At 38.9% G+C, this 25,409-nt stretch overlaps 2 protein-coding genes and 1 long non-coding RNA gene across 9 annotated transcripts in view; 1 reads left to right on the forward strand and 2 right to left on the reverse strand.

The window, feature by feature from the left end:
* Window positions 1-215: 215 nt before the first annotated feature.
* LOC106088628 (heat shock protein 83) lies at window positions 216-3,592 on the reverse strand. The gene is made up of 2 exons (XM_013254226.2): window positions 3,428-3,592; window positions 216-2,966 (listed from the first exon to the last, which is right to left on the reverse strand). Exon 2 carries the CDS (start codon window positions 2,964-2,966, stop codon window positions 819-821), a length of 2,148 nt encoding a protein of 715 aa, XP_013109680.2. The 5' UTR covers window positions 3,428-3,592; the 3' UTR covers window positions 216-818.
* A 334-nt stretch (window positions 3,593-3,926) lies between these two features.
* LOC106088629 (protein male-specific lethal-3) overlaps window positions 3,927-25,409 on the forward strand; it is a 37,552-nt gene continuing 16,069 nt past the window's right edge. Inside the window, exons 1-3 of one of the 7 annotated variants that reach the window (XM_013254228.2) lie at window positions 5,300-5,618; window positions 15,931-16,040; window positions 16,882-17,060. In XM_013254228.2, coding sequence (XP_013109682.2) covers window positions 5,588-5,618; window positions 15,931-16,040; window positions 16,882-17,060 — 320 coding nt within the window. In that variant the 5' untranslated portion in view covers window positions 5,300-5,587. Of the gene's footprint in view, window positions 4,038-5,299; window positions 5,803-15,930; window positions 16,041-16,881; window positions 17,061-25,409 lie in introns of those variants that run through there. The other 6 variants (XM_013254229.2, XM_013254230.2, XM_013254232.2 and 3 more) reach the window with 6 other exon arrangements.
* On the reverse strand, window positions 17,079-17,471 carry LOC131994030 (uncharacterized). The gene is made up of 2 exons (XR_009396384.1): window positions 17,417-17,471; window positions 17,079-17,320 (listed from the first exon to the last, which is right to left on the reverse strand). It is a non-coding gene; the product is annotated as an uncharacterized LOC131994030 (long non-coding RNA).

Here is a 25,409-nt window from a genome sequence, read left to right on the forward strand (position 1 = left end):
GAAAAGTAAACACATTTAGTGCCGGCGGTGAATTCTACTTGAATCGAATACATTCTACAATTGGAATAGCGAATAGTTTTCTTTGAATAGAAAGTTGGGATCTAAAAGAAATATTGTACATACTTTGCATGAAATAGAAACATTTACGATATAATTATTTAGCAATTCTTTCAATGCATTCTGCTCTAAATAAAGAAAAAGAGAAAAAAGGGAAATTTCAAGTTTTAAACAATTTTTGTTGTTTTATTTTTGTTCTTTTTTGGTTCGGTTTTCTTTTCAATTCATACACAAGTGCACAAACATCGCTTATTTAAAAATGTTTTGAATGTTTGTGTGTTTAAAACAAAATTGTGACGTTTTATAAATTATATCAAATGTATTTTTCATATACTTGGGGACAATAACATTTTTGAAAATAACCAATTACATTATTTAGTTGTAAGAAGTTAAAAAAAAAAAGAAACGAAGATTTTAAAAAATCCATTTTGTAAGTGAAGAAAATGGGGGGAAAAGCGGCATTGTATAAAAAGAATTTTAAATAAACTAAAACTAAATGTTAAGTTTACATTTCATTGGTTGTTTTAAATTAAGCCCTAACAACTGCGACGAGTTTACAATGAATAATTAAATGATATGGGACTGAAAGTAAGCGGGTTAATGATTATGGTGATGCTACCGCTTACAACGCGGCAACAATGTTGACCATAAATACAAGCGAGATCCCGATGAACCAGTCGCATCACACAATGGAATTACTTGCTGTCGTGTCTATGAGTGCATAAACTTAGAAACTACTTAAGATAAGATTGACTAAGCATTTAATCGACTTCTTCCATGTGGGAAGCATCTTCAGTATCATCGACCAATGGTGGAGCATCGCCGACTCGGCTTTCCTCCGCTGCCATAGGCTCATCTTCGTCGATACCGAGACCAAGTTTGATCATGCGGTAGATGCGGGAAGCGTGAGTTTGCGGACTTTGCAGGGAGAAACCAGATGACAGAAGAGATGTCTCGAACAGCAAAATGACGAGATCTTTGACAGCTTTATCATTTTTGTCAGCTTCAGCCTTTTGACGTAGAGTCTCGATGATGGGGTGGTCGGGATTGATTTCCAAATGTTTTTTGCCAGCCATGTAGCCCATCGTTGAGGTATCACGCAATGCTTGCGCCTTCATGATACGCTCCATATTGGCAGACCAACCGAATTGTGATGTTACAATACAACAGGGGGACTCAACTAAACGATTTGAAACGACGACTTTATCAACTTTGCTGTCCAAAATGGATTTCATGAGTTTGCACAGGTTTTCAAATTTGGTTTTGTCTTCCTCGCGCTTCTTCTTCTCCTCTTCATCTTCGGGCAATTCCAAGCCCTCCTTGGTGACTGAGACCAATTGTTTTCCTTTGTATTCCTTCAAGTGCTGAATGACGTATTCATCGATAGGTTCCGTCATGTAAACTACTTCAAAGCCGCGAGCTTTGACACGCTCAACAAAGGCAGAGTTGGCTACTTGCTCCTTAGATTCGCCAGTAATGAAGTAGATGTGTTTTTGATTATCCTTCATGCGGGAAACATAGTCGGACAAGGAGCAGAAGTCATCACCAGAGGCAGATGTGTGGAAGCGCAAGAAATCGGAAATTTTGGCGCGGTTGTTGCTGTCCTCGTGAACGCCCAATTTCAAGTTCTTGCTGAACTGGTCATAGAATTTTTTGTAAAGCTCTTTGTCTTCAGTGAGCTCCTCAATCAATTCCATAGTTTTCTTCACCAAATTCTTGCGAATGACCTTCAAGACTTTGTTCTGTTGCAACATTTCACGTGAGATATTCAATGGCAAATCTTCAGAGTCTACAACACCTTTCATGAAGTTCAAATACTCGGGAATAAGGTCCTCACAATTATCCATAATGAAGACACGGCGTACGTAAAGCTTGATGTTGTTACGTTTCTTCTGGTTCTCAAAAAGATCGAATGGGGTACGACGGGGAATGAAGAGAAGAGCACGGAATTCGAGTTGACCTTCAACTGAGAAGTGTTTGACTGCCAAATGGTCTTCCCAATCGTTTGTGAGAGATTTGTAGAATTCACCATATTCGCTTTGAGATATATCATCGGGATTGCGAGTCCAAATAGGTTTGGTCTTGTTCAACTCCTCATCTTCGGTGTACTTGACCTTAACGGTCTTCTTCTTCTTGCCGTCCTTGTCTTTTTTGTCAGCATCATCATCTTCGCCCACATCTTCAATCTTGGGCTCGTCAGTCTCCATATCCTTCTTCTCTTTGTCTTTCTTGTCATCCTCGGCCTCATCATCAGATACTTCTTGGTCACGTTCTTTCTCTACCAACAATTTGATAGGATAACCAATGAATTGAGAATGTTTATTCACAATTTCCTTAATTTTGCTTTCCTCCAAGTAGTCAGTCTGATCTTCCTTAATGTACAATACAATCTTGGTGCCACGACCCAATGGCTCGGAATTGTCGGCGCGAACAGTGAAAGAACCGCCAGCCGATGATTCCCAAATGTATTGTTCATCATCATTGTGCTTTGAGGTGACGGTGACTTTGTCAGCAACCAAGTAGGCGGAATAGAAGCCTACACCGAACTGACCAATCATAGAGATGTCGGCGCCAGCCTGCAAAGCTTCCATGAACGCCTTTGTGCCGGACTTTGCAATGGTACCCAAATTGTTCACCAAATCCGATTTTGTCATACCGATACCAGTATCGATGAGTGTCAAAGTACCAGCAGTTTTGTTGGGAATCAATTTTATATACAATTCTTTGCCGGAATCCAATTTAGAGGGATCGGTCAATGCTTCATAGCGGATTTTATCCAAGGCATCGGAAGCATTAGAAATCAATTCTCGCAAGAAAATTTCTTTGTTCGAATAGAATGTGTTAATGATCAGTGACATAAGCTGAGCAATCTCAGCTTGGAAAGCAAAAGTTTCAACTTCTTCAGGCATCTGAAAGGAAAGTGTAGGAAAAAAAAAATTGCAACGATTAGACAATGAGTCACAACGATATGCATTTACTACGCACGTTTGAAAAACATTTGGCAGAAGGGAGGGTGCATACAGAATTTTCAGAAGAAAATTAAGCCGTAACCTTGTTCCACTTTTCCCACAATCCTTTCTAGAAAGGTAGCAGGGTACTTAATTCGAGAACTTTAGAGAAAATGTCGAATTCAAATATTCGCTTCCTATTGCATGTGTTTCAAATTTAATCTGATACGATGATTAATGCAGAAACTCAAGAAATTACAGTTTCGTCAAAATATCGACAATACAATTCCAATCTTTTTTTATTTTATCGAATCTGACAAAAAATCAACCACGAAACTACTAAGAAAGAACTTTTTAAAATTTTAAATTGCTCTTTGCCAAATGCATTTTTGGTTCTTTCGTTTGTCACTTATTTTGCTTACCTTTTGGTTTTTGTTAATTACACCAATAAAATCTATTTAAAGATATTTTTATTTTCTGTATAATTCAACTTTTTGCACTTGAAAAAATTCAAATTTCACACACTATTCAAAGAAATCAGAATCTCTTTGACTCTTGCTCGGTTTGCGTTGCTTTTCGCACAAGTTTTCCTTCAAGACTGATGCCGGTATCATGCCTGGCAACCCGTTTTATAGACATCTTTAATAAATAGAGAAACCACCAGAATGTTCTAGAACAAACTACCCTGACTTCCGTCGACATTAAAGGCAATCATATAGTTGTTTATAATCTAGTTTTGTCGCTATTCTTCCAATCCCGGCCAGTAGTTGACATAAAAACTAAACAGGATAGGAAAGGAAAGCATTTTGGCCATAGTTTATCTAATAATTCTATTCATTTCATACATATTTTGTTTAAAAATATGAAAAAACATAAAAAAAAACTCAACACACATCATTTTAATGTTGCCTACAGTGGCTCTTCAACTGTTAAAATATGTGGGCATTAATAAAATCAAAACAAAGATATTGTATTGTGACTCTCTTATTAGTTGTCGCCTTCTCTCGAGAACATTCTTCGTTGGTTTACCCGGTGAGTAACCACAAGCATTGAATAATAAAATGTTGAAATGAATGTTGGAAAAATACTGATAATTTCTTGATTCATTGAATGTTGCTAATTTCGTTGAAAGTAATCCATTCAGTATTTGGGAAAATCAATGCCATGAATGAGAGCGAAGAGGTCAAATCTTTTAACAGCTGCCATGGTTGCTTTATCATTAGTTCAGTTCACGCAGATAAAATCTTAATTTTGTTTTTGTAAATGATGATGTAATTCATATTTATGGCTGCTACCATGACATAATTACCGGATAGTGACCGGAATGGGATAGCTGAGAGCACCACACAAGTCGGAACACAGGTCCGATGTGTGTAGTGTTCATTGCTGCCACGAGAAGCTTAGCTGCGAGCTAACCGGGCGCGTTCACAGGTTGCGGATAGTGGAATGCTCCATCCGGAGTAGCTGTAACTGCAGTCGCGCACAATCAGCGGTATCGAGTGGAGAGTCTCGGTGAGAGGTTGGGGGTCACCGGCTCTTGCAACAGTTATTGGCGCCTTTAAATAACCAATGGCCACCCTGTTCTCTCGGCGATCGGTCCTTTGGACCAGAACGAGTTTGCTCATCTGCAGGAGTTTGACGAGGATCGCTACCTCCACATGCAATGTGGCTACAATAACAACCAGGTAGTGTACCGTAAACACCTGAGTAACATTTTTCTCGCGAAGTCCACTATCTGTCAACGAGTTTTGGTTGTGTGTGTTTACACAACGTAAAACGGCGCGAACTAGTAACATACAATAAAATCAGAGTTGCACTAATCACTGATTTTGACATATAGTGTACTCATTATTTTATTGTTGCACTTTTCATAAATAATGAAGAAATGTCCTACTGTTTGAAATCAGCATTTTTTTGCTCCAAAATCTATTATCTAAAAAAGTAAAACAAAGAACGAAAAATGGCGCGAACCAGAAATAAACACAAAACCAAAGTTGAACTAATAACTGATTTTGACCGACAGTGCACTCAATATTTTTTTATTTGGCGAATGCTCCTACCCTTTCTTGGTCCTACTTGATGAAATCAGCAAAATCTATTATCTAAAAAAAATAATCATGAAAGAATTTCGCTAAAAGCGTTTATATTACCACCCTTTAAAAGTTGTTCAATATTTTTTTTTGTTTTTGGTATATCTTTCATACGAACACACCTATTCATTTAAAGCAAAATTTGTATATTCCAATGATTTTCAAACTGTTTATATTTGGATGGGCATTAATAAAGAGATTAAAAAATACTCGTCAGAAAGTTCGAGGAGTTTGAAGAATTTATTTTTAATTGTATTTTTTACAAATTCTAATATCTCAAAAGAAAGAAACTATGACCAACTATAAGCAGAAAAAGTACACGAACTGCTTCCAGTGAAAATTGGTGCAAATTAGCACGCATTTTCGAGTACGCAAACACCATCAGTGAGAGAAGTTTGATTCGGCAGTTGAGATTTGTGAAAAACAGCTGGTTAATTTGTTATTACGCTCGGTATACCTGCAATTTAAACATTTGATCTATCGTTTACGACAATGAGTGTATGGCAAAGCAAAAGTATGCAAGGTGTTAAATTTATAAATGCGGAACAATGAACAAATCATAAATATAATTCTAAGTAATAGAAAAGATTTTCTGATTTAGAGTGCTATTACAACAAATATAACGAGGCAATTATGTTTCCCCCAATAAATACAGACATAACATTGTTTGTATTTCGTCCAGAAACTTCCTAGAGCTGAATATATCTGTAAGATAAATGACCACTTTACACTCTCTATAACTACAAAAACCAAAAGTAGCAAGTACCACATCAAAATACTGATAAATGAATATAGCAGAGCAAAATGTTCATCTGGGTAAAAATACATATGTATGTATGTTAAATTTCTTAGAACATCCAATTAGGGAACAGGCGATATATCCTTCATATCAATGAATGCAGTCCGATTAAAGTTTAAGCTCAATGATAAGGGGCCCCCTTTTTATGGCGGGGCTGAACGGCACCACATGGTAGAGAAGTTTTGCCAGGGCAGGATACCCCTCACAAATGTAGCCAGCGTTAGTAAGGGATGATGTTCACGCCAGGATTTGAACCCATGCGTTCGGCGCCATAGGCGGACACCGCCTCCGCATGAAAATAAAAGTCATACTCTGGGATGTTATAGGATGACTATTATTTTCAAGCAAACAAGCATCTTAGACTAACGATAAAGCAATTTCGTAGTTTCATTTCATAATGGTTGAAATTCTGTCTACGGCGTGCAGTTCTTTCGCGAGATCGATTCGATTTTCACTTCCCTTTTATTTTGTTTTTGATGGTTACTAATTCAAAAAACGTCACAATAATTTAGTGACTATTTACAATCAACTATTTTATATGTAAATCAATTTGTGTTTGTTTGTGTGTTCCTTATAGACTCAAAAAAGGCTGAACCGATTTCTTGAAATTTTCACAGATGGTGCATAATGATCCCGTGGTGAAAATAGGGTACTACATTTTTGGATATTTGAGGGGGGAGCGGACCCTCCCCCTTACCCTAATTTTCAGAAACGCCAGATCTCGGTGATGGGGGTGCGATTTAAGCGAAATTTTGTGTGCTCTCTTATAGTAACCTAAAAATAAAAATTTGGTATCCAAATTTTGGATGGCAGCCCCACCCGCAAAACCTGCCACATATATATGTAGACCAATCATGCCAATATGGTACTCAAATGAAAGGTATTTAAGATTAAAAACGTAAACGGACTTTGTGTTTGGAGGACACCCAAAAGACTCCTAAATCGGCATTATTTACCGACCTTGGTAATATGAGACTCAAATGAGAGGTATTTTCGAGTAGATTACGAATTTGGTATCCAAATGTGGGACCAAGTTTCTGGGGGTGCACCCTTTCCACAAAACACCCCCAAAGAGGACTTATTTACTTATCATGGCAATATGGGGCTCAAATAAAAGATATTTAAGTGTTAAATTAAATTAAAAAAGAAACCCCAAAGAGTACAAATTTACTACAATAGCAATATGGGGATCAAATGAAAAGTCTTTGAGAGTAAAGCACGAATCTGATATCAATACTCGGGAAAATGTGTGTATGGGCCACCCCACCCCCATAACACCACCCATATAGGACGTATTTGCTGACCATTCGAATATGGGCTGTAATAAGAAGTATTTTCGAGTAGAACACGCATCTGATACATATTTTCAGGGCCTAGTCACTGAACGGCCGCCCAATCTCCCAAAACACCTCTGAAACCGGTCATGTTTGCCGACTATGGGGGGCTCAAATGAAAGGTATTTGGGAGTAGACCACGAATCTGATATCACTGACTGCCTAGGGGACGTCCAACCCCCATAACAACGTTCAAATATGACGTATTTGCTCAGCATGACAATTTTGGGTCTTAAAGGGAGTGGATCTCGATATTGATAGTTTTTAGAGCCTATACCCTAAACCGGACATATTTGCTGACTTCTGTAATAAGGGGTTGAAATGAAAGGTATTTGAGATTAAAAAACCAATTTGATATCCAATTTTGAAGCCAATGGCAATATGGGGTTCAAATAAATGGTATTTGAGAGTAGACCACTATGCTGATATATTTTCAGGGCTAAGTGTCTGGGGACCACCACACTCCCCAAAACACCCCTAAATCGGGCATTTTTACCAACCACGTCAATGTGGGGTTTTTCACTAAAATCTCTTTAATGATCGAAAATAAATATTCAAAGGATAATTTTGTTCCAAATAAAGTAAAAGAAGGCGCAGGGGAGCGGACCCGGTTCAGCTAGTTTTTAATAAAGCGTAAAACGAACAAGACAACTGATTTTAGCTATCCTATATTTCTGACGGAATCTTCGAGAGAATGAAATAGTTTATATTTTTCAGTTTAGAAAGCTATGCTTTAAAATTTCCTCCGCCATCTTATCTTTCATCGAAGTGTCGATGTTGTAACAGTGTGTCCCAGAATGAAGGTGGGCGGAACGTAGTTCTAACCACTGTATTTGTCATTGGAGGTCAACTTCAGCACATGTTATGGGTGGCAGATGGCATCGCTCTTTAGTTGTTTGCCGCTTCCGCTACCGTATCCTTAGGCGTGAGTCTTGTCTGCGGCACTGCTTGGGCAAGATAGTCTGCTCTTTAAAGCAGGGTACTTTGTTCAACTTTCGGAATAGTTGTGAAAAATTACAAAATATTATAATTTAGTTAATCAACGATTTTGTTTTTAGACCTTTTCTGTTTTTAAACTGTTAAATTGATAATCAAGCTTGAGGTCTTAAATAAAACATAAGCACCCAACTCTTACTTGATTATCAATTTAACATTATAATTTAGTTGAAATTATTTATAGCAAATATACTCAAAAAAGCAATAGAAGTTTTTACACATTTTTCATTTTTTACATGGACCTCGACAGTTGTTCACGTGAAAAGACGAATAGTGTAAAGATGCAACTTTACTGTTTTTGCCCATGATCCCTATCCACTCTCCTTTTCCGAACCAGTTTTTTTACGTCGGCCATAACAAATTAACAATAACAACATAATCGTATCAAAAATAAGAGACGCATATTCCAATAAAATAACACACTTAGTTAAACTTTTTGTGGTTTCCCAGCCACATTGGGATAGTAGGAAATATTTTATAGCCCAATTATGCCTCCGTCAATAAAAGTGATATATCTCGTCATAAATCCTGAAAGGCAGCTGAGATGCTTCTCTCATATTAATGAGTGCTGTCCGATACAAGTTTAAGCTGAATGGTAAGATACATCATTTTTATTGTCGAGTCCGAACGGCTTGCCGCTGAGCGACACCGCCTAGTAAAGAAGTTTACACGGCTAATTTCGTAAGGTAAATACCTCACGGGTAAATACCCGGCACGGGATAACTATGAGTCTCACACGGGCTGAAACTTTGAGCTTCAATCAGTGTGTGTTCTTCGCTATCACGAGATGCTTAGCTGGGAGCTACCCGTCGCGTCCACAGGTTGCGGATAGTGGAATGGTCCATACGGAGTGGCTCCAACTGCAGTCGCAGACAATCAGCGGTATCGAGTGGAAAGTCTCAGTGAGAGGCCGATTGGCACCGGATCTTGCTTTTATTCACAAACATTTAAAAGAGCTCTATAAACCGAAAATAGGCAAAATGTGCTTTTTTGTATTCACAAACACATAATAGCCCATTTTCCTTTAATAAACAAATTTTTAATTTGAAAATTATTGTTATAGGCTTTACCCTTTTTTAGCACCATAATAAAATGACATTTCTCAGTTCTACGAGCATAAACATATATGATTGAATACGAAACAAGTTAAATCGCGCTTAGTTCGGCTGGGACAAATCATGGTAACTCACAACCATAGATTTTTTTCTATCAATGGATCTATCTTTATTTTACTTTAATTGGCTATAACAGAACATTTGTTCCATAGCCGAACGTATAATAGCGTTCCAAACGCCTCCATCTTCTGCGCTCATTCTGAAATCTCTGACACCAAGTTTCGAGGTGTCTTTCACCACTTGATCTTTCCATCGGGCTTTTGGTCTTGTTTGCTTTCGAAAGACATCTTTGTTGTAACTTCTTTATCTATTCTGACAATTTGACCTAGCCAACGCAGCCGTTGTATTTTGATGCGTGTAACTATGCTATCATCGTCATACAGCTCGTGGTTCATACGTTGCCTATATTCTCCATTAACTCAAACTGGTCCATATATTTTACGAAGAATCTTTCTCTCAAACACTCCAAGCACTGCCTCATCTGCTTTCACAAGTACCCATGCCTCAGAACCATATTGTAAATGGGCCATATCGGTCCATGTTTTGATATAGCTGCCATATGAACCGATCTTGGATCTTGATTTCTTGAGCCTCTAGAGGGCGCAATTCTTATCCGATTTGGCTGAAATTTGGCATGACTTATTTGATGTGATGACGATTTGTATGGTTCAAATCGGTTCATAACCTGATATAGCTGTCATATAAACCTATCTGGGATCTTGACTTCTTGAGCCTCTAGAGGGTGCAATTATTATCCGATTTGGCTGAAATTTTGTACAACGGATTCTCCCATGATCTTCACCATACGCGTCAAATATGGTCTGAATCGGTCTATAGCCTGAAACAGCACGATCTATAGCGTGAAATAGCACAACAGAGATATCGGGAAAAGAATTTGACAAATTTGATCCATGGTGGAGGGTGGGTGGAGTATATAAGATTCGGCCGGGCCCTCTTTTACTTTTACGTGTTATATTTGTTTAAGGTCCAAAAATTGCCATAGCTTTAGCCGTAAAAATTGAGTCGTTTTCATCCAGTGTGGCTAAAAACTCTGTTTCAAGCTTGTCATTGATTACTGCAAACGAAGCTGCTGCATCGGTTTTGGATCCATCCGTGAAAATAAATTTCCAATTTTTGTTTATGTAAAATGTGGAAATTTGATTAAAGGTAGATAGAAAATAACATGGAGGTGTAAAGTTTTTACCAATATGTAGAAAGTTTTAATGAAAATTCCTGGTTTTAAGTTCCAAGGAGACATAGGCTTTTGTGGTTTTGTATCAATACTCATTTCATTGGCTCGACTAATTGCCAGAGAGATAGTAGATTTTACTCCTAGAGGTTGCTGAGATGGAATTAAAGAAATCCAATTGATTAGATGCGATTCCGAAGGAAATAATATTTTGGTAATAAACTTCGTTGTCAGTCCATTAAATCTCTCTCTTAATGTTTCAAAGGCAATTTCAGCCAAAAGGTTCCTTATTGGAGTAAATTTTAATCCTCCTAGTGCCACTCTTATTGCTGAATGAATAACTGTAGTGATTTTCTTCAATTGCAAAACCGGACATTTTCCATAGATTATGAAGCCATAGTCTATTTTCGACAGAATCACGCAGCGGACTACGTTCAAGACAGCGTTAGGGTGCGAGTTGCCTTTCTTAGCACCTAAGCATTTTATTAAATTGAGTCGAGGTTGAAATGAGAATTTCAAATAGTCAACATTAGAGAATCTGCTATTTAAAATTACTCCTAAAATTCGAAAAGCTTTAACATTCCCAATTTGGTGTCCTTGTATTGTGATACTGGTACCGGCACAGTTGTGCTTGTTGTGGAGGCATTTAGACTTTAAAAGTGATATTTTGCTTCCAGTTTCATCGCACCAGCTATTGATGTTCAGAAATTGGTACTCAATTTCGATCTGTAAGTTTGAGTTTATCTTGTGCCACCATAATATGCAGGTTGTTGTTGTTGTTGTAGCAGTGTGTTGTATACTGAGACGGCAGCCCTTGCCCATGGAGAACTCCATCGGGTTAACCCGGTACGTACAACCGGCTGCCATGGGATCGCCATGGCATATATGACATGTTTGAATTACTTCTGGTTACAGATTATTCGGTTTAGTTTTTCAGTCGCAATCTGGAATAGTATTACGGACAAAGGAGATCCCTGAGGAATACCTTTCTGCAAAGGCTTGATAGAAGAGTAGATGTTGTTCACTCTTACACGTATTTTCCACTTTGTCAAAAATGCATATACAAAACTAATAATCCTTTTGCCGAGTTTCTACTCGATTAGTTGAGATATTATAGTATGAACCCCGATTCGGTCAAAAGTCTTATCAAAATCGATTGATAAAATGGAAAGATGACGTGTGTGCGTTAATTTGCTTGCAGCTATGTGGTCAATGTATGTGAGTGCATCAATTGTGCCTTTATTAGGTTTAAATGCAACTTGTTGTTAACTTAATAAATTCTTTTTGAGAAGGATCAATGCGAGTCTTTTGGCAGCCGGTGTACGCACCGGATTGACCCGATGGAGTTCTTCATCGGCAAGTGATGCCGCCGCAGTGTATGACACACTGCTACAATAACAACAACAAGATCTTGTTACAACACTCTGGCAGAAGGTATACTAGAATAATCGACAGACAAGTTTATTGATTTTTGTTTTCAACGAATCTGTTGGGGAAAATTATCATCGCTGGAACAAATAGCACATCGTCAATCTTTATATCCCACAAAGTGTCCACAAAATCGACTTATAGAAGCACAAAACCGTTTCTCACAACATCTACTTCGGCATTGTTGTCCACATTAATACGCGTCGCTAAGTTTTGTGAATTTTAAAGAATGTCCTTGTTTCTACAAATATTCGTAGTTGTGTCGGAATTAAAATACCAAAATTTCCGCCCAATTCTTATGTTTGTGATGCATTAGCAACAATGAGGCTGCATTTCCTTTTTTTTATTCGAATTTTGTCTTTTCAAATGTTTTCTTTCGACATTAGAATGCATAATGACCAAGCTTCCTTCAGCGAAAACACTAAACCTTATGTTTATCAACTGACCTTCGGCTGACATTATGTTTGCTGAAGAACACTCCATCTCTTTCAGTCGATTTTAAATCCCAGACGACACCCAGCCGACTTCGTACCTAATACCATCGGATCGAATTTCTTAGGTAATCCTTTGAGCAACAAACTGCTTTACCATGTATGGTTCACCTTGAGACTAAACTTGGCTAATTGATTACATGCCAACATAATTTCATTGACATATCCATGTGGAGATTGCCAAATAACAGCATTGTGCCATTCTGCGCCAACCAATCGAATCCCTGAAAGCGTTCTTAAAAAGCCAATCTTCCAGATTGAACCGCTGTCTTTGAATTATCTCAGCTTCTTTTGCATTTTTCCCTTTTTTTTAGCAAACTGTAAATTCTTCGATCGATATAAAGGCATATGGTTGCAAGATCTTGTACTGATAAATCTTCGAATACCTGCGGATCACCCGCACCACGGTCCTTTACATACACCTTGAGTAGGGTTTTAATAAGAATGAAAAAATTACAAGCAAAGTTATAAAACAAATAATCCCATGCATACAAGCAATCCCATGGCAGCCGGTTGTACGCGCCGGATTGACCCGATGGAATCCTCATCGACAAGGGCTGCCGCCTCAGTGTACGTGTTGGTATTTTTTCGTCATGGGAGAGCCACATCCCAGTGCCTTCTCCGCACGCTTCTGGTCCATGCCGGTAGCACACAGGTCCGGTACTGCCGAGATAGAGCTATACAACGTGTATATACCGCCGGTTGGTAGTTGTGTCCCGATTAATGGCCAGGCTTACAACCCCGACATAAGTGGGTTGCTATCTGGCCATAATCGTCTGGTTCTAGGGGACTTTAATGCGCATCACACTTCATGGCATTCTCCCCTAGGTAACGACTAGCGTGACATTGAAAGCTCCACGTTTTGCACGGTGAATGAGGATGCCCCCACTAGGATTACGGTGAGGTGCAGCAGCTCGCCAGACATCTCCATTGCATCCCCTGATCTCCTGAGTGACGTATCCTGGCAAGCCGTCATCTCTTTGAGGTCAGACCACCTCCCCATAATTCTCACCATCGACCGACCACCCGACTTCATAACCTCTGAGCGCCGGACGTTTATCAATCATAAGAAGTCCGATTGGGCTGGCTTCAGAGAGTATACTAATCGCCGCTTCAGTGAACTGCCACCCCCCTCTGATGTGCTAGTGGCCGAGAGGAAATTCCGAGGCATCATTAACGCAGCAGCCGCTCGCTTTATAACAGCAGGTCGAATACCCCAAGTGCGGCCCAATTTCCCGGCGCACGCAGTGGTACTCGTAGACGAGCGTGATGGGATTCGTGGTATGGACCCCGCTAATCCCAGAATCAGCGAGCTGAATCTGGAAATAAACAGGGAAGTCAACGAACATAAGCGGAATTTGTGGCTAGAACACTTGGAGGAATGTAACTTAGGCATCAGTTTAGAGAAGTTGTGGTCCACTGTTAAGTCACTCTCGAACCCCGATAGACGGGATAACAGGACCTCAGTCACTTTTGGCGACTTAATCGTGACTGATCCGAAGAGATGCGCCAGGTTGTTTAAAACACAATTTACTGTACGAATGTCATCCGTGGCTCCAAATCTACGGCGTTGGGCCCCGACGGAATCTCTACATTGATGTTGAAGAATCTGGATTTACCTGGAGTTGAGTACCCTACAATTGTCCTCAACCTGTCTTTGAACACTTATAGTTCCCGATGTCTGCAAAATGGGCAGAGTGATCCCGCTGCTAAAGCCTAGAAAGGACCCGAGTTTGGGGGAGTCGTACAGACCGATCTCCCTTCTCTCACTAGTAGCAAAGACGCTTCCCGAACCTCTTGGGGAATTTCCATTCGCCGAGCATCAACATGGATTTCGAAGACTGCATAGCACAACAACAGCTTTGCATGCCATCACCGCACACATTTGCCGTGGCTTCAATCAGCCCAGGCCATGTGATAGGACTGGACCTATCAAAGGCATTCGACACGGTCAGCCATGCTAAATTATTTGAGGACATAGCCAACACGTCCCTCCAGCCAGACCTGAAACGATGGGTCGCGAATTATCTGTGTGGTCGCCAGTCATTTGTGGAATTTAGGGATAAAAAGTCGAAACACCGTAGAGTGAAACAGGGAGTTCTACAAGGTTGCGTGATATCTTCAGCACTGTTTAATCTCTATCTATCCTCCATTTCACCCCTTCCAGACGGCATAGAGATCGTTTCATATGCGAATGATTGTACGGCCATGGCATCAGGCCCACGCCTATTGATGGCATCTGCGATAGGTTGAACGTCTACCTCAACGAACTTGCCTCATATTTCGCTGCAAGGAATCTGAAGATATCCGCCACCAATTCTTCAGCCACATTGTTCACTACAAATACACGTGAGGTGAATACAGAGCTGACTGTGATGGTCGATGGAGAAATGATTCCGACCATCAAGTGTCCCAAAATACTTGGCGTCACATTTGACAGCTTTTACACATACTCCAACCATGCCACAGCAATCTACGATAAAGTCAAAAGCAGAAACAAGGTCCTCAAGTCACTTGCTGGCAGCACTTGGGGTGCAGACAAAGAATGTTTGTTGACCACTTACAAAGCAATTGGCCGGTCTGTGGTAAGTTATACAGCGCCAGTATGGTCTCGTCAGCTTAGTGACACGCAGTGGAATAATATTCAGATCTGCCGCCCTCCCTCCACCATACGCACCCTTTGGACCCGCCCTCTAGCTACCAGCTAAGATTCCCATGATGACGATGAACACCACGAACCACCAGCGCCACACGGGTTGGTTCTCTCAGTTCCAATTTGTGTGGTGTTCATCGTCATTACGAGAAGCTCAGCTGGGATAGTGCGCTTCACTGGTTGTGGATAGTGGGATGGTCCATATACGTAGTAGCTGCAACTGCAGTCGGGGACAATCACCGGCTCTGCCTATGGTACTCGGTACGACAAGGCGAGTTATTGGTGCATTGAAAAAATCAATGGCCATAACGTTCCCGCGGCGATCGGTCCTATGGACCGGATCGAGCTTGCTCACATATGGACGAGAAACGCCACCTTCACACACAAATGTGGTTACAATAACGGGTCGGGCGATATAATTGTCATATATCTTTGTATATATGCCTTTGCCATATGCAACGATTTCTCTTTTCTTCGCTTCCCTTTTCATTCTCACTGTAGAGTTCGAAGGCAACTTATCCTTATCCTATTACTTAGCCAACGTAGTCGTTGGTTTTGGACTTGAGAATTATCCTAATGCGTTCGCTTGCATTTTGTCAAAGCGTTGGACGGTGAAATGCTCATCACTGTCTTTGGAAAACGAAATTGTTGTTCGGATACTAACTAATATGCATCTGTCTTTGGATAGGAATTGTGAACGTTTTGAACAATTCTTTCGTATTTATAACACATTTGTGGCAAAAATCTTTTAAACCTGTGGGATTCGCTTTTATGTGTGTGAATTTCCTTGCATATTTTACTTTGCGATTCAATCATCCAATATCATATAGGAACAATGGTTTCAACACGTGGGCCTAGATCTCGTTATTTTGAGAAGGGTGAAAAGGTTTTGTGTTATGAACCAGACAAATCTAAAGCTAAAGTTTTATACGACTCAAAGGTAATATACTAGCTGTACATTTTACTACTTATACATATCCATCCTTAAGCTACATTCAGACGTGTCAAATACTTGACCCAACTTGTTTTATCATTGTTTGCCCAAAAGTTGTCAAATTCATTCATTCTTGATTTTGTATTCACATTAGACACATTTTGTTTGTCCAAAACAAATCTAACTGGGGTTTTTATTTGCCCTGCAAACGATTGCATGTAAAATTTGTGTTTCCCTGTTTGATCTCACAAAAAAAATGCTACAATCAAACAAGGAAACACAAATTTCACATGCAATCGAATGTAGGGCAAATAAAACCCCTTTTTGGATGTGATGGTTAACGCAATTTAATTTGTTTTTGGTCATACAAAATGAGTCAAATAAATGTGTCCAAGGGTTGGTACCCTATTCGGGCTTCCACGTGAACAACTGTTAAACTCGTACCGGCTAAAAATACGTGAAATAAATGAATGCCTTTTTTACGCATATGGCTTAAAAGTTCATGTAATTCTATTTAAAAAAAATTATACAATAATATTTTGTTCCAAGTTTTTCGCAACAATTCCGAAAGTTGAACGGAATACTCGGCATAATGTTAATACAAAATCAAGAAGGCACAAATTTGACACATTTTGAACAAAAATGTTAAACAAGTTGAGTCAAATATTTGACTAACCTGCCTAAAAATAGCAACTGTTTTCCTTAAATATTCGATCGTTTTCATGTAATTTTTTTCATCGTCGAATGCACGTAGGTTGCTGCTGAATATAAATTTTTTGTTTGGTTTCTGCTTTCATTTGATGCAAAATATTTGTTTTATTCCTTTTTTTCTTTTGCTTTGTATTAGATATTGGGTACGTACGAGACTAAAGATAAGCGAGGACGCAAACACATTCAATACAAAATACATTTTCAAGGCTGGAGTAGTTCGTGGGACCGTAAAGTCAATGCCGACTATGTTCTCAAAGATACAGAAGAAAATCGACAATTACAGCGGGATTTAGCAGAAAAGGCCCAACTGCAGTTGTAAGTAAAACAGCACGATTATAATAATTGTGATATTTTAATAATAATAATTGTAATGATTAACTGCATTTAATACTTATTTCTTTTTAAATTATTTGAAATTACTTATTTTTCTACTTAACTTAATCTAATTCAATTTCGTGGATAGTTCGGCTTGAGGTCATGTAACAACAGGTGTCGGTGTTTTTTATGAATTGTTTTATTTAAAATTTTTCCAATATTTCGATTACCGCCGGTAATCTTCATCAGGGAATGGATAACTAAAAAGATTATAGTAACATAAAACAGAATTTAACAAAAGCACAGAAACAAAAATATGAATATGATTAAAATTTAACGTTTGATACAGAAATTACATTTCAAAACAAGTGAACTTATTTCTTACACCACACAAGAATGACTGAAGCTTATTGGCTATTGCTTATTTTTGTCTATTGCTTATACTTTTGTATTAAGTTTCTATATATTGGTGCACAGTGGTCTGTATCCGTTTTGTAGTTCATACGTTCGGCAGTTGGGGTGATAATTATGTGCAGCATTTCTAATGTGTATCTACTTTTGTAGCTAGGTTCTTGGGCTAATATCTTGACGTCCTTGAAATTTGGTACATGTCTTCGAGTTGCACAGTGGACTGTGAGTGCAGTCTTCTGTTCTAAATGCTTATCCCTTACCTTTTGATACGATATATGAGCGGAAACCCTTGTCTTTAGATTTGTTTTTGTAGTGCCAATATATGCCATTGGGTATATATTGGACTGGTCCCAATCGCAGCTTATCTTGTTTGCTCTGGGTATATATTGGACTGGTCCCAATCGCAGCTTATCTTGTTTACCACGTTCAATTTTTCCTCTTTCCTTATCCTGGTTTTAGTCTCGCTAAATACGTTGTTGACGGTAGTGTCCCTTTTTAGTGCCAGTTGGTATGAGTCTTTGTTGTAAATGTTGCAATTACCAAATCTCTCCGAAAAGCCTGAAATATTTGTTGTCCTTTTATAAATTCCTGATGCAAGTTCTATCGTATCTTTGTCCTCTTTGTTTTTCATGTGTTTTATTAGATCCGTTACCGTTTTTCTTGGGAAATAATTTTGCTCTTATATGTTTCGAATTCTCTTCTCATTTTCGATGTGGAAGGATTTGTTGCTTATTTTGAACACCATATCGATAAAATTTGTGGCAGTGTTGATTTGTATCCTCCTTGGATGCTTTGAATGCTGTTTCTTTTTGGTACCAATCGAGCTTCAATCTCTTGCCTTTCCTATGGACTACTGCGTCAAGGTAGGATAGCATGCCATTTGTTTCGCATTCCATTGTAAATTGGATCTGTTTATTGAATGAATTCAATATTCGGGGTCTGTTTTCTACTTCATTCTTGTCGATTATGCAGAATATGTCATCTACATATTTGGTCAAAAATCGCTGTTTGCTCGTTAGTTTATCGATACAATTGTCTAGTAGTTCCTCCATGATTATGTCCGCTACGATCGGCGATAACGGAGACCACATTGGCATGCCCTTTTTCTGTTTATAAAACCTGTCGTCATACATAAAGTATCTGGAATCCTTTGTACATAAGTTTAGCATCTGTATAAGTAAATCCATTGGAATTTTTGTATATTCTTGAATAATTGTCCAAGGATACAACATCGAACGAGACTCGTAATTCGGTGTCTTTAATCTCTTGGGCGTTGATTCTCGTTTTGAATTCTATTCCGTCCTTTATGTTGTATATTGAGTCCTTCGTAACATTGTTTAATATCTCTGTGATGTATTTGGATAATCCGTATGTAAGGGAGTTTATGGTTATTCTTATATATAAAATTCAATTTGTGTTTGTTTGTTTGTTCCGTATAGACTCAAAAACGGTTGAACCGACTACCTTTTCAGAGATTGTGTAGGTTGGTGTGGAGGGGGACCCTCCCCCTTACCCCAAAAGTACTACCCAAAAATAAAAGGGGACCGATCGGGACAATATGCGATTCAAATGAAAGGTATTCAAGAGTAGAGTACGAATTTCCTAATAAAAGTTGGGTCCAAGTCCCCAGCCTCAAAACCCCTTAAAATAGGTTAATTTGACTATCATGACAATATGGGGCTCAAATGGAAGGTATTCCGGAGTAGATTACGAATATGGTCAGGATGTATGAATAGGCTTCATAATTTATTGGTAACGGAATGGCCGGACCCTCCACCGCTACCCCAAAAACACCACCCAAAGTCAAAAGGACAATATGGGTATCAAATGAAAAGTATGCGGGAGTAGATAACGAATCTGGCATACAAATTCATGTTGAAGTATAGGGGGTCATCCCACCCCCACAATAACGCGCCTAATGGGCACATTAGCCAATCACGGATATATGGGACTCGGTTTGTTCGTTCCGTATAGACTGAAAAACGGCAGAACCGATTTTCTCGAAATTTTCGCATATTGTGTAGGTTGGTCTGGAAGGAAACATAGGGTATATAATTTTTCGATATCGGAAGGGGTCGGACCCTCTCCTCCTTATGCCAAAAATACATCCCAAAATCAAAACTAGACCGATCGGGACAATATAGGTATTAAATGAAAGCTATTGGAGAGTAGAATACGAATATGGTATTAAAATTTGAGTCTAAGTACCCATCGGGCCGCCCCAACCCGAAAACTCCCTCAAACACACATATTGAACGTTTATTTCAATATGGGGCTCAAATGAAAGGTATTCGGGAGTAGATTTCGAATCTGACATACAAAATCAGATCGATATATAGGTGGTCACGACACCCCTCAAAAACGCCATTAGACCCATTATAACTATGCGATACTTGGCTGAACCGATTTTCTTAAATTTTCATAGATTGTGTACGTTGCCTGGAATGAAACATAGGCAATATAATTTTTTGATATCGGGTGGAGGCGGAACCTCCCCCTTATCCGAAAGTGATCCGATGGGCACAATAAGGGTATCAAACGAAAGTTATTGGGGACCAAATTAAAATTTGGGTCAAGTACCCAGCGGGCCACCAACCCCAAAAATCCTCTAAACATATATATTCGAAGTTCGGGACTCAAATGAAAAGTATTAGGCAGTAGATTACAAATATGGCATAAAACATTAGGTCCAAGTAATTGGAGGTCGCCCAACCCCAAATACCCCCAAATGGGCATATTAGCCGACCATGGCTAAATGGGACTCAAATGAAAGTTATCTGGGAGTAGATTGCGAATACGACATTAAAATTTGCGTTCAAGTCTAGGTGGCGCTTTTCCTTCTAAAGATAAGTCAAATGGGTTATTTGACCCATTATGACAATATGGGACTCAAATGCAAGGTATTTGAGAGTAGAAAACGAATTTGATATCCAATTTTGGAGCCAAGTGTTTTGGGGTATGCCCTAAAGCACCCCCTAAACTGGATATCATTTCCGTTGGGAATAAAGAACGATTTCGATATCTATTTCAAGTGCAAAGTGATGGTGGCCGCCCCAGCCCCAAAACACCCTCCAAACGGTTCATATTTACCGGACATGCCAATATGGGGCTCAAATTAAAGGGATTTGGAAGTGCAGAACGAATTTGATATCCATATTTGAGTCGAAATGTCTGGGGTGGCATCCCTCCCCTAAAAAGCACTTCTCATTACCCTAATTTTTAAAAACACCTTGAACGGAGCGGGGCCTAGCTTCTCACACATCAATGAGTGCTTTCCGATTTAAGTTTAAATTCAATGATAAGGTACCTCGCAAATGTCGTCACCGCTTTGTCCGATGTTCTCGCCAGGATTCGAACGTGTTTAGCGTTATAGGCTACAATGGCACGAATTCGATATTCGCATTCAGGACAAAGTGTCCCCACTCTAAAAAGATACTAGAGAGTTAAAGAAGGCGCAGCGGAGCGGGCCCGGTTCGGCTAGTGCTATATAAAATAAAACATTGTGCCATAATCAAGAACAATTAACATTGAACTCTGGAACAGATAAGATCAGAAATATAAAATGCTAAAAATTAGTCTTTTTCGTTTTACTTATCCGTAATTTTCAATTATGCGCAGTTCGGACAAATGAATTTTATTTAGAGTTAATTTTTAAGGTAAAAGAGAAGGTGAATTTTCAATTCTCAGTAAATCTCTTTTTATGACATAGACGAGTCGTCTCAGACGACTTGTTATTTGAACCATCTCGACTCGAGAGAGAGCTATACAAAGTGTATATAACAGCGGTTGGTATTTGTGCCTCAGGTTGTAAGCTTCATATCTGTTGGGGGTTATCCGGTATAATCGCTTGGTGCTGAGACACTTTATTGCGAATTACGAGGACTGCCGTTCTTTCCAGAACGACATGGGTTTTGGAGTGTATGATTACAGCTATGATCATGGAATATAGGCTTATGAGAGCTATGGGATTGGCAAATATAATAAAATTTTTTTTAATTGTCTGTATCACAGCTAACCAAAAAAAACATCTAAAAGCGTTCTAAGTTCCGTTGGACCGAATATTGGGATTCACAACAATAAATTCTGCTAAAAATTTACGCATAAATTATCAGCACCTATCTTATATATAAAAATCAATTTGTGTTTGTATGTAGGTTTGTTTGTTTGTTTGTGTGTTTCTTATAGACTCAGAAACGGCTGAACCGATTTTCTTGAAATTTTCACAGATGGTGCATAATGACCCCGTGGTGAAAATAGGGAACTACATTTTTTGATATCTGACCCTCCTCCCTCCTCCTTACCATTATTTTCAGAAACGCAAGATCTCGGAGATTGGTGGTGCGATTTAAGCGAAATTTTGTGTGCTCTCATATAGTACCCTAAAAATAAAAATTTTGTATCCAAATTTCGGACGGGGTACCTAGGGGGCTGCCCCACCCTAAAACCTACCAAACATATATTTACACCAATCACGACCCATATTGTCAAATGAAAGGTATTTTGGATAAAAAAAACATATGGGGTGGTCCCCAAGTGCTATGGGGACCACCCCAAGCCCCAAAACACCCCTAAATCAGACATATTTACCGACCATGGCAATATGGGACTCAAATGAAAGGTATTTGCGAGTAGAATACGAATCTGGTATCCGAATGTGGGATCACGTTTCTGGGGGTCCACACCTTTCCCAAAACACCCCCCAAACAGGACTTATTTACTGACTATGGGAATATGAGGCTTAAATAAAAGGTATTTGAATGTAGAATACGAATCTGATATCCAAATATAGGATCAAGTGTTTGGGGGCCGCCTCTCACCAAAAACATCCCCCAAAGGGGACAAATTTACGACCAAAGCAATATGGAGTTCAAATGAAAGGTCTTTGGAAGAATTTGATATCAATATTTGGGAAAAGTGTCTATGGGGCCACGCCACCCCCACTACACCACCTAAATAGTAAGTATTTTCTGACTATTGCAATATGAGGTTCAAATAAGAGGGTTTTGAAAGTGGAACACGAATCCGATATATATTTTCAAGGCCAACTCACTGAGTGGCCGCCGATCTCCCAAAACACCCCCCCAAGCCAGTCATGTTTGCCGACTATGGAAATATGGGGCTCAAATTAAAGGTATGTGGGAGTAGACCACGCATCTGATATCAACATTAGGGGCCAACTGTCTAGTGGACGTCCCACCATAACAACCCCCAAATGGGACGTATTTGCTCACCAAGTCAATTTGGGTCTTAAAGAGATTGGAACTAAATATTCATAGTTTTTAGGGCCAATGCCCCAAACCGGACATATACGCTGACTTTTGCTATAAGGAGTTTAAATGAGATTAGAAAACGAATTTGATATCCAATTTTGAGGGCAATGGCAGTATGGGGTTCAAATAAATGATATATAGATATATGAGAATAGAGCACGTTGCTGATATATTTTCCGGGCTTAGTGTTTGGGGGACCACCCGAATCCCACTCCTAAATCGGGCATATTTACCGAACATGTCAATGTGGAGCTTAAATGAAAGGTATTGGGGGGTATAGCAAGAATTGATATCCATTTTCTGGACCAATTTTCTGGGGGTCTAGCCCTTTCGCAAAATACTCCACAAACAGCAATTTTATAGTGACCATCGCAGTATGGGGCTCAAATAAAGGTACTTGGGAGTAGAATACGAATTTGATATCCAAATGTAGGGCCATGTATTTAGGGCATCACCCTTTTCCCAAAACACCCCCAAAGGGAAAAAAAATTTCGACCATGCCAATATGTGGCTCAAATGAAAGGTATTTGAGATTATAAAACGAATTTGATAACCTATTTTGAGCAAAGTGTTTGGGCGACGCATCATCCTGTAAACTCCTCTTAAGCCAATGGCAATATGGGGTTTAAATAAACGGTATTTGAAAGAAGAGCACGATGCTGATATTTTTTCAGGGCCAAGTATCTGGGGGACCACCTCTCCCCCGAAAACACCACTAAATCAGACATCATGAGAATATCGGGCTGAAATGAAGTATTTCAAAAATGGAGTACACCTAACATCCACACTTAAATTCGTAGACCAATAAAGATCATATGAGATTCATGTAAAGGCACTTATATTGTTAAACTGTTAGTTAAGTAAGCATGGCATTTCACTAAAAGATCTTTAATTGTCGAAAATAAACATTCCACGGAAACTTTTGTTCCATATAAAGCAAAAGAAGGCGCAGCGGAGCGGGCCCGGGTCAGCTAGTATTTAGATATAACTCTCATATATGTATATGCACGCCCGATTTTCAGTTTAAAAGCCAAAACAACAGATTAAACAACAAATATTCACGAAATTTTGCAGACCGTTATACCCACCACCATATATGGGTGGAATCCACCCATGGGTGGAGTTGATACCCGGAACCAGGTTTCTGGGGCTTAATTAAAGTCTTTTAAGAATTAGGTATATCTAATATCCAAACTTAAATAACCCTCAACCGTCTGAACGAATTTATAGACCAATAAAGATCTTATTGTATTCTAATAAAGGCATTTATATTGTTATACTGTTGGTCAAGTGACAAATATACCATTCGGCTTTAATAGCTGAAAATAAATATTCAACGGATAGTTTTGTTCCATATAAAGTAAAAGAAAACGCAGCGGAGCGGGTCGGGTTCAGCTAGTATAAATATAACCGTAAAATTCGGAGAGCCCAATCTTAATCATATCGATGGCTTTATATAAAAAGGGCCTAACTTAATTTTTTGTTATTTTACAGGAAACTTTACTTAGACGACTTTCTCAAAATCGATATAAATCTGTTATTTGCAATTGTGTCCGCCTAAAATTTTGAGGCGAGGTTTTCAGGTGACATTTGTCTTATAGAATAAAAACTCTAAACCTATATTTTGCTAATGTAAAGGACAATGAAAAAAATGATTTAGGACTAAGTCATTTATTTGAATTTTTATCACCTGACATTTGGAGGCAAGTGCATCTGATATTTGTCTTCCAAATAAACAAAAAACAACATTTTAAAAAATTGAGTTAGGCCCTTTTTATATTAAGCCATTGATATGCACATATACCCTCCAAAGGATATACACCGCAGAATTTTTTTTTAAGTTCTCACCAGGGGGCTTAATATGTATGTCGTTCAAAGATAAGTTTAGAAGAGTACTTAATCTAAATATATAAATAAAATTTTCAATTTTTTTGCCTGTTGAAGATCATTAAATTTGCTGTTTGAAGATCATTAAATTTTACAATTTTTGTTTATTTCTCTTTCGAGATGAGCTCAATGATCGGAGATTTTCTTTGCAAATGGAGTAGGAAAGCCAGAGATAGCAACATATGCCAACCAATATGGGACGCGTTTCGTCTTTGGTTGCAAGACTATTCAACCATATTAGGTGCGATGGCTTAAAGGGCCGTGTGTTGGTATGTTGTCTTTGAATCGTATTTATTGCGAAAGCGCCTCTATTATACAATAACCATATTAACCACGCTCGACAACCCTGTCTATTAGCTGTACTTTTTCCCAATGCATGTGTTTTTGTGTAATGACAGACTTTTTTTATGCGACAATTACACTACTTCCATGGTGCACATGATTCTGCGCATCTTTTGGATGTTGTATTAATGGCTTCGAACGCTAGACAACGGCTGTCGCTGTGCCCAGGTTCGAATCCCGGCCGCGCTCTGCCGAAATAAAATCCTGGCTACGTCCCTGGCTGCTATATAGACCGATATGTCGATTTAGGGTCTTAAACCTATAACACCCGCATTTATTCACCGATTTTTCTGAAATTTGATACAGTGAGCTGCTTTCAGACTCCCGACAAACAACCCAAATATGGTACAGATCGGACCATATTTAGATCTAGCTGTTATATAGATCGATTATCTGATTTAGGGCTTAATCATATAAACGGCGCACTTATTACCCGATT

This window comes from Stomoxys calcitrans, chromosome 1, assembly GCF_963082655.1.
Source record: "Stomoxys calcitrans chromosome 1, idStoCalc2.1, whole genome shotgun sequence".
NCBI classification, from domain to species: Eukaryota; Metazoa; Arthropoda; class Insecta; order Diptera; family Muscidae; genus Stomoxys; species Stomoxys calcitrans.